Genomic DNA, 15,740 nt, shown 5'->3' with positions numbered 1-15,740 from the left:
ACCGCAGCGGGAATCGTAGGCCGCCATAGTCCTCACCACTGGGGAAGGATGGGCATACATACGCCCGGAAGGGGAAGACTATCCCCGCATGGTCTCACTCTCCCATTTGTCATGGCACTCCTTATGAGAATCACCACTGCAAGAGCTACCACCTCCTCCGTGAATACCTGGTTGGTGTTAGCCCAAAGTGCTGTTAATGCGACGTCGTTTTGCTTACCGCATACATATGCCGTGGGTGCCGCGATGGAGACCTGTTTCATCGGCGTCTGCACAGATCTGACCCTCATCCAGCACTATTCCTTACTGAAGACAATTGACAAGACTATTACATATATGGATTTGTATGCTTTGGGTTCCACCCAATACAATGTAGATGTGTCTATGTATTCATTCTTCTTGGCTTGTATTTTTGGCTTGGTTTGGCTTCAAGTCTTCTTGGCTTGTATTTTTTGCTGCCTTTGTGGCCGTGGCCTAGTCTCCCAGTGCTGTGCGCGGTTTCCCCTCCGAACTGTATCCTCATGGTCCTTGACATCGCTCGAGAAAGCGAGGGGAGGAGTGTAAGGGACTGCGGAAGACTTTGTTACGGCCTAGCCAGGGAACTTCCGCTTTCTCGAGCCGAGAGGTTACTGTGGGACATAGATAGCTGCTTTGTTATTGTGGGATAGAAATAGTTCTTGAAGGACACAGCTGCTTTGTTATTGCAGGATATAGATAGTTCTTGAAGGACACAGCTGCTTTGCATGGCCCTTCGCCAAGTAGTGGAAAGCCCCCCTTTGAGAAGTACCTAATTTTATATTCATGAGCTGTTTTTGTGTAGTGCTTATTAACACTGACTGTCTGCCCCTCCGTTGGACTCCGTCCCAGGCAAAGCTCCTATTTGCTGGGTTCCCCGCCTCCGTGACTGCAATGCTTGGAGTCCCCATTGCAGGTGGGTCACTAACCTTCAGTAAAGCCAATAACTCACAGCTGTGTGTAAGCCTCGTTTTTCTCAGAGTACTCCTGCTAGGTCTGTGGTACTTCGAGCACCTTGGCCCAGAACAACTGAGATTACAAAAAAAATTCAATTTTGGAATTTCAAAATGTTGTTTTGAATTTTATTATTTGAATGTTTATATTCTTTTTATTATTTTAGGATACATCAGCAGCAGTAGTACATACAATTTATTATTATTATTTTTTAAACTATTAAGGGCAGCTGCTGCTACACTTTGATCTAGAAACAGATAAGATGTTTCATTCAGTACTAAGTAGCAACTGTCTCTAATTTTTTAAATTAAATAAAATAGCATATTTCAGCTGTTATATTATGCCTTATTCAGACATGTCATCAGTACATGTTATGTACTACTACTCACATGTCATGAAATAATGTAAAATAACACAAACAATAAAAATAAAAATAAATAAAATTAAAAATGAAATTTCAAATTTTTCCGCAACAAAATTTCTGACAACATTCTTTCAAATTCCATCCCCCCAGGAAGTTTAGTCAAAATTTACCATTTTTCAGAACATTTCAATTTAAATGAAAATAGCATTTTTTGGTCAGGAAAAGAAATGAAGAACAGTTTACAGACCAGAACTGAAAATAGATGGTGAGCTGATTCTAGTTTAATAATAAGTAATAATAAAATAATAATAATAATTAATGAGATGTACATACCGTTCTGTTAGTATAAACAGTAGCTCTGATTTCCCCTCAGCATTTGATCCCTCTGAAGAAGAATCTTAAAGTCAATTCACTTTTGCTCCCTACTCACCTCTTTGTAGGTTCAGTCTCACATCCTTGTTCTGTCTCTCCAGTCAGTTCTTTCCGTAACCAGTACTGATGCATGCTCATAACTAATGCTCACTTTCCTGCTTATATCTGGCCCAATGGTGGGAAGAAAGAGACAACATCCGAGAGGCAGATCACAAGATAGAAGGGGAATTAAAGAGGGATTCTGGCATGGAGGAGGTGAGCTTATGTACAGGGGATCAGAGAGCTTCTAATAGATGAAAACCCCAATGGCCACAATGCAATTACTGTGCATCACCTGTGCAATGAGAGTTATCTATAAATGACTGAAAGATAGTACAACTTCAAAATGTGATAATGAAACTGGTGACACACAGAAAGAGCCAGAGTTGTGCCAGCTTTACAAATCACGTCTTGTGTTGGAGGACATTTGAGACAATGATCTGATAGGTCTTTTACATTTTGACTGTGATCCCATATGATAGAACAGAACAAATACATGCAAGTTGATTTAGAGAGAGAGAGATTTTAGTGTGGTCAAACTGTGTTCTGAGACCAGTGAACAAATATAAGCAAGCATTGGTACTGCAGGAGGAACAACCTGCAGTGCAGACCATGGCAAAGATTTGTGAGCAATAAATCAATAATTGGGACAGCCTGACATAATCAGATTGTGTTCTGCAATGTTCATAAGCAATTTGAAGAGTTTTGACCTACCCATATGCAGTACTTTCAATGCCCAATGTGTGTAAAGCATTACAGTCATCTTCCCCAGCTTCTTTAACAAAAACATTACCTTGTTCACACCATCTGCCATGGCTTGTAAAGTTAGCTCTCTAGGTCCATCCACAGTCTTTCCGTTATCAGTTGGCCCCCAGCTGGCACTATATATATCTATGACTTGAGGCATGTGACTGATAGAGGAAGCCTCAATAATGTCTGTCATAAAAGGCTGGTCCAGCATTCGGATACCTGTTGATGTAATAAACAGAAACATGAATTATGAATTGCCAAAAACAGGATCTCGGCTCAGGATCTGATTTATACCTGCAGTTTCAGGCATTACAGCTCACTGGTTATTTCAGTCCCACGACAATTTTGTATTAAAAGTTCAGATTCCAGGCTGTACAACAGAGCATTATCGTCAAAACATACAGTTCTAGCAATGAATTGGGGGCACAGAAAGGAGCGAGTGATTTATTACTGATTCTACTATTGAACTTTGCAATTCTACAGCTCCTTCCATCCAAGTGTTTCCAAACACATGAAGAAACAATTAAACTTCACACACTCTGTAAGGAAAGAGTCATTACACATGTTTTACAGATGGGGAAGCTGAGACAGAAATCATGTGATCTGACCAAAATCACACAGAAAGTCAGTGGAAAATCAAGGACTAGAGCACAAAACTCTGACACAGTACTCTACCCTAACCACTAAATCACAGGTTTCAGAGTAGCAGCCATGTTAGTCTATATTCACAAAAAAGAAAAGGAGTACTTGTGGCACCTTAGAGACTAACAAATTTATTTGAGCATAAGCTTTCGTGAGTGACAGCTCACACATTCACTCACATGTTATATTCTTCATTCATCTCCCAACAGGTTTTCTCTTGTCTTTCTCCACAATATGGGATAGTGTTTGTAATCAGAAAGGAGAGGGAAACCTACTAATGTCTTCTATGGAAATAATGACATCTGCACATTTGTATGCATGTGCAGTAGGGAAACATGGCTATTCTGAAAAAGTTTTTGGATAACTTCCAGTATAGGCTGATTTAATTTTGTCTCTGATTTCCAGCTCCAACCAAGCCAAAGGGTATGATGATTTGGACAACGCAAGCCTTTTTTGGGACAACACTATATCATGATTCATTACAAACCCAAACACAGACCAGGCTGAGGGTTAGAGACCTTTTACTGAGTCTTGCCTTAGAGTAAAGTAACCTGGAATGGTTTAAAGCAAACTCATTCCATGTATCAGAGTAGCAGCCGTGTTAGTCTGTATTCGCAAAAAGAAAAGGAGTACTTGTGGCACCTTAGAGACTAACAAATTTATTTGCGCATAAGCTTTCGTGAGCTACAGATGAAGTGAGCTGTAGCTCACGAAAGCTTATGCTCAAATAAATTTGTTAGTCTCTAAGGTGCCACAAGTACTCCTTTTCTCATTCTATGTATGGCTTTGGGAGGGAACTCAGTAGTTTTCAATGTTTTAAACTAGGAATGGACTGGAACAAGAACAATAAAAACATACAGCTGGGTGGGAAACAAATTTCCTGTCCCTCAAAATATTCTGAACAGGGCAGAAAAGTTCTAATCTTAAAAACCTGGGGAAAAAATGGTTGAGGTCAATCAAAACTTTTTATTTCCATAATTTTGAAATGTTTCATTTTGATTTTGACCATTTTTTATTTTTTTAAAATTAAATGAGCTTAATTTTTTAAACAAATAGTTATTTTGAATTGGAAAACTGGAATCTTTCATGTTTTAAATGCTGACATGACCATTTTGACAATTTGAAAACTTATTTTCTCAAAAATGTTTCAAGTTGAACAATTTTGTTTTCAACAAATTGGCATTTTCTGAAACTCAGGGTTTGAGATCCCACATAAACTCAAAGAAACAAAGGTTGGCATGAATGTCTGTGACTTGAAACTGCTGAATTTCATAGACAATGACAAGAGCGTGCACAGACAGAGCTAAAATGTGAGCCAAATCATCAGATTTGACTTCAATACAGAAAAGTGGGATCAAAGGGGAAAAAGTTAGGGGCCAGAGCCTCAGCTGGCTGTGACGTCCTACGCCACTTTACACCTGTTGAGGATGGGACCCAAAGACATGTCATAAACATAGCAGCTTCCTCCAGAGTTTGATGGATTTACTGATTTCCACTGGCCCCTTGGTGGTGCTATAGACCTCAGTAATAAATCAGAGCTTTTCTCAGTTTAGAAACATGGGATGTTGTTTGCCTTAAAATAAATGTACCTCAATATGGAATTTGGTTAGGAAATTGACAAGTATGGTAGCTTGTTACAGCTTCTGTAGGACATCAGTACAGCCAAGGGCTTTGCTGTGTAGCTTCTAAATAACTAAGTTAAGGTTATGGAGTTGCATTAATAGTAGAGATAGCCCTGAACCAAACCCCCAGAACCAAATGCATGCAAATGTGGGTGTTCAATATCAGAATATAAATACTGTGTTTTGTGCCCTTCTCTGATCAATGTGTGTAATTACTGAACAATGGTGACATGCATTAGGTCCCTTCTCAATGCAATGCTACATATAAATTTGAACTTCATGTCTCACTGACTGCCTCAACTAAAACAATAACACCACTCCTTCCCTTCATATTTTGAAGGGAAGGTCTAGCATTGCAGTGGAGAGAGGCTAGAACAACCTGCAATCATGAAGACCTGTGCACTTTAATAAGTAACTGGCTGAAAGGAAGCAGGAAGTAACAGATATCTCATGAGAAACCCTGTTTTTATAAGATTTTCAACTCAATTTATGCAGATCCAAGAAGTCTAGCTGCTATTGCATATTTTCCCTTGCATATGCACACATCCACATCCATACCATAGCCACCCTCACCCCTTTTTGGGGTACATATCTAGACCAGACTCATCATCCAAACCTTTTAAAGTTCATTCGTTGCAAGTAAAGAGTCAGAAGTTGAAATAGCACTTTGTACATGCTAGTTGATTTTTGGGTTTTGAGGGTAGGTTTCCTGAACAAATAATACCATTTCAATTAGTTTTGTTGATCATGATTTGTAGTGATAATTTGCTTAGCACAGGAACTGCCAGACTGGGTTCAGGCCAGTGGTCCATCTAGGGCCACAGTGGGGTAACACCCTTTATAGAGCATGATTTCTAAAGCACACTAATGTGTTGTGCATTAATTGGTCTGTGTAGACTCTGCTGCTGTACACTAAAGATTCCCTAGAGCTCTTTAACGAGGTCCTGTTTCAAACAGCACTACATGAAAGTGAACCAGCAGGGTCTACACAGACCAATTAATACATAATATGTTAGTGCACTTTAGAAATCACACCCCCAGAGAGTGCATTACCCCACCATGTAGACAAGCACCAAGTCCTGTATCTTGTCACAAGAGTGACTGATGACCAGTGCTTCACAAATCCTTGCAAAAAATCCTACATTAGGCAACTATGGGATGGCTTGCCCACAGAAAGTTCCTTTTAAAGTCTCACTAGTCAGAAGTGATTAAAACACTTCCTGAAACATGAGTGTTTATATCCTTTTCATAACTCCTGGTTTTTTATTTGTTGGAAGGGTTTTTTTTGTTCATTTGTTTGCTTTTATTTTTTACTGCTATAAGCCTAGTCATGGCTTATTTAGTAAAGCTCAAAGTAGAAAGCCTGTGATCTAGGTATAACTTTGGTCTAGGATGGTCTAGGTTTACTTAATCCTGCCTCAGTGCTGGGGGATAAACTACATGTCCTCTTGAGGTTCCTTCCAGCCCTAAAATTCAATGATTTCTATGATTTTCCTTGGGTTTTCATTGTCAGGACAGAGTTTTGTACCATTTTGAGTGGCAGATAAAAAAACTATACTCCTTGTGAGAGTGTGACTTGGAGCCAATTATAAAATGATAGAACTGTCTTAGCTTAATTGCCTAGTAGAAATTGCTTTGCCATTGCATCACGGAGATTTTGCTTCTGGGCACGTGCCCGATTTGGGAAGTTTATTGTTTTATGGATCTGGATGTGGTGATCATTCAGATATAACAGCAAAAAGGGAGGCCAGCCAAATGGTTAGAACAGAAATCACTGTGCATGCACTCCGGGAGCCAAACTGTCAACCAGGGTCAACAACCATCAACATTAGTGGTGCTACATTGATTTACACCAGCTGAGTATCTGGCCCCATGCAAACCTAGAAATAAGTTCAGGGTAATGGAGTGGATTTTGCTTTTTCTGAGATGCACAACTGATAGGAAAAAAATCTGAGGCAGCTCATCTCTGCATCATATTAAGTACAACTACCAGTATATTTCTTCGGTTGCACATTTAGATTTGTTTCAGATGATACCTACAACAGTACAAAAGGAGAAATAAGTTAGCTCATATTGAAATCAGTATGAAAACAGGACTTGAAATGAGAATGAGCAGAAGGAATGCCATTCCCCTTGTAAAATAATTATATTATTTTATATATTAACAATATAGGAGAGTGGAAAAAAAGAAGGGGAGATGCCCCTTGTTAAATGTTTAGCACTTAAAACTTCTGTGACAGAAGAACAAAGTCTGGACCAAATCCTGCAGTCCTTACCTGGGCAAAGCTCCTGTGATCTACAGTGGGAGTCTTACCCAAAGGAAAATCTGAGTGAGGAGAAAGGATTGGGGTTTCTCACTGTATTGGTATCATACCTGCCACCTTCGAGTTGTATGCCACGCCAACTCCACAGATGTTATTGTTTGCTGCAGCTGACACTTCCCCTGCACACCTGGTTCCATGACTGCAAAGATGAATAGAGAGAGACCATATAAACCACTGCTCCTGATCAACATTATTACCCAGTTTGCACATATAGTATCACACACCATTAGGAGCATGCTGGATCAGGCCATTGGTTAATCAAGACTGGTATCTTGCTTCTTGTCCCAGTTAACACCAGATGCTCCAGAAGAAAGCAAAACTCCATTGCTGCACTTAGCAAACTGCACAGTGCTGTATGTGAAGTAACCAGTTTACCCTCTAAAGCCTGAATGATGTTTATTCTAATATAAACATGCATAATTATGCTCAATTTAGTTGTAAGGTTGTTCAGCTGTTTTTAGAATCCAGTTTTTCAAGCAGGCTCTATCTTGGTGGACAGTAAAAATAGCATTGGAAAGAGTGGTCTAATAATAATACTAATACTTAGTACTTCAACAGCGTATAGTAATAGTACTTAGCACATTTATTATTTATTTTGCATGTTATGGTAACACCTAAAGACCCCCCCATGGATCAAGGCCCCATTGTGCTAGGCACTGTACAAGCACAAAGCAAACTGACTGCCCCTGCCCTGAAGAGCTCACAATCTAAAGAGGCAGCAGATGGATGCAACTCCCAGACTGGGGAGCACAGGGAAATAATGTGACAATGCGGGTCAGCATGTGAAGCAGCAGTCACAACACATCAGCTGCAAAAGCATTGCCAACTTAGGCAGGGTGCTGTATGTGTCTCATCCTCCTTTAGCGGCTAGTCCACAGAGAAGATACCAGCCCACTACTGCCGTTAGCTAATAAAGTGATTTCTTTACGCTCATGTAGGACAGGTCTGTGCTTTGGCACGGAAGGTCCCAGGTTCAAAATCAGCCCATTGTGCTTCAATCATATTTTTCATCTTCACAGTGTTTTAAAATCATTAACAAATTAATGCTGAAAATATGCACCAAGTGTGACAAAGTTCCTGCGCTACTTTGGTGGGTCTTGCGCTTATTGGCAGATTTGCTCACCTTGGAGCTTCACGGCAGCCCTCAGCTTGGCCGTTTTTCTGAACCCACAATCCAGTTCGACTCCTCCTGAGTCTGACCAGGAGTTGGGAGGATCACCTCTGACCGGGTCCTGGTAGAAGTTTCCGGAATAGAGCTAGGTGTGACAGCTTGCTTAGCCTGGCTGCGGGTGACCATTCCCACCCTCTTGGCTAGCTTCACATGATTGGCCAAGTCTTTCCCCAACAGCATGGGGATGGGATAATCATCATAGACTGCAAAATTCCACGTTCCTGACCTGCCCTTGTACTGAACCAGCAACTTGGCTGTAGGAAAGTCAAAAGTGTTTGACTTGAAGGGTTGAATCATCACTTGGATCTCTGGGTCGATTAAATTGGGGTCCACTAAGGAAGCATGGAGAGCTGACACTTGTGCTCCGGTGTCCCTCCACGCGGTGACCTTCTTCCCGCCCACACCCACAGTTTCCCTCCGCTCTGAGGGTATCTGGGAGGTATCTGGGCCTGAGGATCTCTGAGGTGATTCCGGTGCAATGAACTGTATTCTGTTGGGGTTCTTGGGGCAGTTGGTCTTTACATGTCCCGGCTCGTTACATTTAAAACATCGTCCAGCTGACGGGTCACTGGGGCGAGGTGGGTTGCTGGAGAACAGTGTGGCGGGATGATAAGGTGTCTGGAGGGTTCCTTGGGGGGTAGGTGGGGCCTTGGGCTGCCCCTAGTAGTAGGGTGTGGTCTGAGGTTGTCCCTTCTGGTATCCGCTCCAACTGCAACCAGTTTTTTTTTTCTGCCACCTCCACTCATTTGGCTCCAATCTCCCCCGCCTCGATTACAGTTTTGGGCTTCCCATCTAGGATGTGTTAGGTGAGAAAAGTTAAACATGAAGCAGTTATGCCAACCGAACCAAAGTCAGGCCAAGAAAGGCTGCTGAGAAAGTCTCTGAAAGTAGAATGAAGGAATACTTGTTTAAGTTACAGAGAGTGAGAAAAAAGGGGAGGCCTGCATTCCTGCATTTTTGTACCAGATATTCTGGGAACAGTCCTTGAGATACGGGGGCACTGTTTTCCACTCCCTATTTTTGTGTTATGTCTGTTCTTAACTCCTCGTCTCCTGGTTGACACCCATACCGATAAGAAAGTTAGTGAAGCATTATGATTTGCTAAAAGTTATCTACAATAAGGGGGTAGAAGTGCATGCATAATAGAGAAAGAGGATTTTTAACTAACATGGGGGGGGCTGCTTTATGAATAAATCTGTGATGCAACTAGACTGTCTATAAATACCTACTAGTTTTATTTAGAGGCGGCTGGTTCTCTTTGGAGACTGGCTGCTCTCTATTGTGTGTGCACTCTTCAATAAAGAGCTTTGTGTTCGGACCTTGCTGGTGTTGCCTGTCTCTCTCTGGTCAGACAAGGAACCGTGCCATCTGGGGTTCGAGTCCTCGACAATTTGGTGACTCCGCTGGGACCCGTCTGACTCTCCGGCGTGGGATCAGACTCTAAAGCAACGCAGCGCGCATCCTCCGGTTTCAAGGAGCCTTGCCAGTGATCTGATCCCTGCGTCAGCGATAAGGCATGCTCTGTGAACCAGCAGGAGCCCATAGAAATCCAGCAACGTTCACCTATCCTTTGAGTAGGATCCAGATCCAGGTCTTCAGGGCTCGAGTCCCTGGAGAAGGTCTTCGGGGTTCAAGTCCCTGCAGAGGTAAGCGATCGCTTAATACTAAGAGCTGGGGATTGTGGGTTTGAGTCCCTTTTCCCCCTAGGATGGGACAATTTGGCAGTAAATGCCCAGGGGATGCCCCGTTGTCTCTGATTCTCAGAGATTGGAAGGGAATCTCTGGAACTACTGGTTTAACTAAATCAAAAAAATGAAAAATTTATGTCAGGTTCAATGGCCAGCTTCACCACTCATTTGTCCCTGACTAAAGAATGGCCAGCCTGAGGAACTTTTTCTGCAGACAGGATGGATTCCTTAAGAGATATTTTGGTCGATCTTAGACCGGGACAAATGGATTATTTGTTTGTGTGGTATAACTGTAAGCCTTAAGACAAGACTTCCAGGCAAAAAAGGAAGCACTGGCTAAGCAAGTACCAGTCCTTCAGAGACTTGTCAAAATTTAATCATTTATGCTCAGCATATGCCATAACAGCACAGTGTCTGCCATAAGAGGAAATTAAATAGTTAAACCGCCAATTAGCCGTGCGTTCTGTCCAGGTGACAAGAGGGGGAGGACTCGGGTAGCCCTTGTGAGTGAGAATATTTAAGAGAAGAGACCAGGAGGGCTGGGGGCTAGTTAAGAAGCCCACCCTCCTTGTTAAATTGGTAGTGGGACAAAGCTGGTGCTCATGGAAGGGACAGTTCAGAAAGAAAAACAGGATCAGGCCCAAGCGGGCTGGCAACAGATAGAGAGATTGGAAAACAGGTTGGAAACTTTGAGGGCATAGTGAAAGGAAAGGAGTAAATAATTACAGGAATGGGAAACGTAAATCCCAGAATAATACTTGGAATGGTAAAATCGAAGTTGATTGGGTGTTGTTTTGGGAGATAAGCAAGTGATTTAAGAAAAGAAATTGAGAAGTTAACTCTGTAGTTGCTGGAGGGAATTAAGCAGTTGAACTTTGTGAAATACTAGAAAGAAAAAGAATTCTTGGTTTCTTTGCAGCCGTTTTGAGGAAAATGGGCCCTTTTCGAAAGGAATGCAATTATACAATGCTACTTAATTAATATCTTATTAGGCTCCTAGGGGCTACAATAGGTGGTGTCTTCCTTTTCAGGTCGCTGTGTGTTTGACAGCAGGAGTTAAAAGTAAAAGGCAATCAAAAGTCTGGTAAAGTTTATTGTTCCCTTTTTAAAGTAAGAATCTTTAAGCTGTGGATCCAAAAGCAAGCCGGAAAGCATTTGTTTTAACGTAAATTACCTAACTGATAAGGTAAAAGTCACTGAAACCTGGGCTGCCTATGAAACAAATACAAGAATATATGGGTAATTCCTCTGTTTTGCCTGCAATTAACAAGGGTATTTGTATGAAAAGGAAATATTTTAAGCAATGACTGACTGCCCAGAAGAGGTTGATCTATGTTCTTTTTGTCTTTCAGAAAATCAGAGAAAACTGATGCCAGCTGAAAAGCAATTCAATATATCATGAATTTACTGGCACAATAGGAATTATGTTCTGTGTTCTATGTTCTGTCTTGTGTTTGTCTTGTGGCCAGAACTGCTGTATTTAATTTTTCGTAGGACAGTTTAGTTTAAAACTAAATAGAAGGGTTAAATCAAAATGCAGATACTTGTTTTATTCAACTTGGAATACAAAGTGTTTGGATAATATCAAGAAAATGTGATATACTAAAGTTTAATACATTTGCTTAAGTAAGAAAAAGAAATTTCATTGGCCAGATCTTTTAATTGAAAAAATTGTTGTTAAAATTCGCACACCGACAGTCTTTGGAAGCAAGGACATGAAAGGTTAACCCATTCCCCATATTATACATGGGATCCTTCTGGCTACCTCAATTTCTAGCCAGAGGGCTGGAGAGGGAGGAAAGCTATTGGACACCAGAGGTTGTACCAAGTGGACTCCTCAAAAGTGGGTGTGCTTGTCCTGGCTTGTTGCTCCAAAGCTCCGTAATAAAGTCATTTTACTAGAAGGGTGTATGTGGCATACATTGAACAATACGACTAAAGTGCTGTATAATGAGCAATGTATATGTGTTCATTTTTGAACAAAGGTGTGTGAGTGGAAAGTGAAAGTTTCCTTTGCAGGTTAATAGAAGCCAAGAAGGGGAGAAAAAAAAGAACGGAGGAGGAGCTAATTCAATGCTGTAGCTGGCAGGCTCGGTCCAAAGATAAGACGCTGGCCTGCCCAAGGACACTACTCACAGCTAGGATTTGGCTGACAGCCAAGAAAGAGGAGGGCTTGAATGTGCCCAAGCAGCTGTTAGATCTGCAAAACACTGCCAGACATTAATGAAATGTGTTAGGTCTCTGTATTTACAGGTGAAAGAAGTCCTGCTCCAAGGATCCTGCTCCAAGGAGCCATTTGTTAAAACCAGGTGACTGGGTCTACATAAAGGTCCATCAATGAAAGATTACTCTGGCCCCATGCTGGAAAGGCACTTATTAAGTGCTGCTAATTACCAACACCGCTGTGAAGTGCCAAGGACTGACTGCCTGGACCCATGCGTCTTACTGCAAAAAGACCCCTCCACCTCGAGATGACTTCATTCGATACTGCTCAGCCTGTCTCTCCTTCTGGGTTTTTTCTTTCCTCCTTTTGATCATCAGGGGAAAGGACAAGATGAAGTGCTAGTAACCTCTCCCTTGTCCCTGACAAAGCTAACCTGCATTGCGCAGCTAGGGAACCTAACCTGGAAAAAGGTTCCCCAGAAGCAGACGGCATCGGACTTCAAGGGAGCTACGCATGTTCACCTCACCGTGAACCAGGTGAATCAGAAGCAGATGACATCTGTGCTCAAGACAAATGGATTGCCACCCCTTTGGGCAACCTGAAGCTCCGACTGCAGCTAAAAAAACCTTGAGTTGGTGGTGTCCACTCAGAGAGGGATGGCCCTGTTCTTTAGGCTGGGTTTATGTGTTTTTAATCTGTTTGTTATTTGTTATCTTTCTTTTTTGGTGGTACGGGGAGTTGAGACTATAGAAGCACACAGATCTAACACATTTATACGTCTTGCCCATGAAATGAAAGCTCGTATGCCAGCCTACAAAACACTTCATGCTGGGTGTGCTCATTAATACCAGCAGATAGCCGAAAAGGTCTTCCCATGGTTCCTATTCCTCTAAGTGCAATGAATATGACCTAGACCCCGTCTTGGAAGGATTCTTCAGGCAATTTAAATATTACCTAGGCCGATACTGGCATCTCTGAAAGCAGGTATTTAATAGTATGGAAATGAGTGTTGGTCAATGGTGCCTCTTAAAAGAAGGGAAAATAGCTATGGGTAATAGTGAGTGGAAAGCCTACTTTAATGGCACTCATTTTGGGAGTAAGAGAGGTCCTAATATCTCTCTCTTGGATGGGGCAACCTCTTGCATCTCTGCGTGGCATAGAGTTGCGGGTAACAAGTGCAGTCTGCGTGGAGAAGAACATTTTCTGTATAAAGATCATACATTGATTGAGCATTACGTTATAAATTGCATGCTTGGGTATAACTTGCCAACTCATACTATGTGTTTATGTTCCTCTAACACCTCCGCGGCTAAATTATCCCTTCTCCCATCTTGGACCGGATGGTATAAAATTATTAATAATACCTGGTCCAAAGTCATTCCTACCCTTTTTGGAGTATACCGGATGTGTGGTAACAAGGCATACCTAGCCCTCCCTCCTTCATGGAGTAGATCCTGCTATTTGGCTTGGGTAGAACCACCTGTCGTATATCATGCACACCTTACTAAAGGGAAAATCAGAAATGTAAGAGGGGCTGAGGAAGATGTTAAGGACTCCCACTCCCTTACTTGGCGTGCCTTAAATGATTGGATGGGTGCTTGTGCGGGATTTGTCTTCGCCTGTGGAGGTGCCACCTGGTGTATTGGAGATAATGGCAAATACCATTGCTGATGCCTTGGTAGATTTGGCAACCGAACAAAAAAAACTAAGGTGGATGGTTCTCCAAAACCGCTTGGCATTAGATATTTTGCTGACCTCTCAGGGAGGAACACGTGCATTAATTGGGCAAGAATGCTGCGTATATGTTCCGGATGTTTATAACGCCACCTGGGAAAGAGCAAACCATCTTATACAAGTTGCAAAAGACCATGGAGGAGAGCGAGGAGAGCGAGTCATGGTGGAGCAATTTGTTCAATTGGGTTCCAGATATAGGTGGCTGGTTACATAAGTTGCTTCACTGTGCCGCTGTAATTATTTGTGGCCTAATAGTTTTGTATGTTATGTTAAGATGTAGCTGTTGGATGGGTACCAAGCTGTGCCCTACCAACCAGTGAATAGTCCTAAGTCACTACACACAGTGGCCAGTATGTCCCAAGAGTTCCCCTATGGCACTCTGGGGATAAAGGGGGGACTGTTAGGTGAGAAAAGTTAAACATGAAGCAGTTATGCCAACCGAACCAAAGTCAGGCCAAGAACGGCTGCTGAGAAAGTCTCTGAAAGTAGAATGAAGGAATACTTGTTTAAGTTAGAGAGAGTGAGAAAAAAGGGGAGGCCTGCATTCCTGCATTTTTGTACCAGATATTCTGGGAACAGTCCTTGAGATATGGGGGCACTGTTTTCCACTCCTTGTTTTTGTGTTATGTCTGTTCTTAAATCCTCATCTCCTGGTTGACACCCATACCGATAAGAAAGTTAGTGAAGCATTACAATTTGCTAAAAGTTATCTACAATAAGGGGGTAGAAGTGCATGCATAATAGAGAAAGAGGATTTTTAACTAACATGGGGGGGTGGGCTGCTTTATGAATAAATCTGTGATGCAACGGGACTGTCTATAAAAACCTATTAGTTTTATTTATGGCTTATTTATGGCGGCTGGTTCTCTTTGGAGACGGGCTGCTCTCTATTGTTGTGTGAACTCTTCAATAAAGAGCTTTGTGTTCGGACCTTGCTGGTGTTATCTGTCTCTCTCCGGTCAGACAATGAACCGTGCTGTCTAGGGTTCGAGTCCTTGACAGATGTATCTGTCTATTTCCTCAGGAACACCCTCTAAGAACTGCTCCATTTGCATTAGGAAGGGCAAATCTGCTGGAGATTTAACACTTGCTCCTGATATCCAGGCATCCCAATGTTTCACAATGTGGTAGGCATGTCGGGTAAATGATACGTCTGGTTTCCACCTTAGGGCTCTGAACCGCCAACGGGAATGCTCAGCTGTTAGCCCCATTCTGACTCTTGCCTGGGTTTTAAACAGTTCATACTTGTTCATGTGTTCCTTAGGCATTTTAGCCACCACCTCAGCTGAGGGTCCACTGAGCTGCAGCCTCAGCTCTACCATGTACTGGTCTGTAGCGATGCTGTACCCAAGGCGGGCCCTTTTGAAGTTTTCTAAGAAGGCCTCGGTATCATCGCCTGCCTTGTCGGTGGGGAACTTTCTGGGATGGGAAGTGGTACCTGGAGAACGATTACTAGGGTTTGTTGGTATATTCTGCTGAGCCTTTGCCTTCTCCATCTCCAGTGCATGCTTCCTCTCTTTTTCCTTCTCCTCCAGTTCTTTTCCCATTGCCTCCATAGCTCTCCTGTGGGCAGCCTCTTGGATTTTTTCTGCCTCTTTTGCTGCCTCCATTTCTTTGTTCTTTGCCTCCCTAGCTCTCCTGTGGGCAGTCTCTAGGGCTTTTTCTGCCTCTTTCACTGCCTCCATTCTGGTTAACTCCAGTTTGTGTTTTGCCTTGGTTTCTGTCATCATAGCCTCTCTGTTTTTAACTAACTTTACACCTGAGAGTTAGAAAGAAAACCACAAAAAAACTGGCTTGTAAAATTTTGATGTGCTGTAATGTGATACCTATGTTCTCTGATAGCTATTCTCAGCCTACAGAAAAATCCTTTAAAAAAAATAACTAACACTTTTATCTCCAGGCAA

General features: G+C 42.2%; 1 protein-coding gene and 1 long non-coding RNA gene across 2 annotated transcripts in view; one reads left to right on the top strand and one right to left on the bottom strand.

Moving 5' to 3' along the window:
• The window catches only part of PCSK2 (proprotein convertase subtilisin/kexin type 2), a 215,236-nt gene that overhangs the window by 39,316 nt on the left and 160,180 nt on the right, over nucleotides 1-15,740 (bottom strand). Inside the window, exons 7-8 of the mRNA XM_038397065.2 lie at nucleotides 7,130-7,218; nucleotides 2,535-2,710 (exon numbers count right to left, since the gene is read on the bottom strand). Coding sequence (XP_038252993.1) covers nucleotides 2,535-2,710; nucleotides 7,130-7,218 — 265 coding nt within the window. The remainder of the gene's footprint in view (nucleotides 1-2,534; nucleotides 2,711-7,129; nucleotides 7,219-15,740) is intronic.
• LOC119853689 lies at nucleotides 9,044-14,766 on the top strand. Its single transcript, XR_006280339.1, has 2 exons — nucleotides 9,044-9,869; nucleotides 12,248-14,766. It is a non-coding gene; the product is annotated as an uncharacterized LOC119853689 (long non-coding RNA).

Source organism: Dermochelys coriacea, chromosome 3 (assembly GCF_009764565.3).
Source record: "Dermochelys coriacea isolate rDerCor1 chromosome 3, rDerCor1.pri.v4, whole genome shotgun sequence".
Classification (NCBI taxonomy): domain Eukaryota; kingdom Metazoa; phylum Chordata; order Testudines; family Dermochelyidae; genus Dermochelys; species Dermochelys coriacea.
This window is presented reverse-complemented; position numbering and strand designations above follow the sequence as displayed.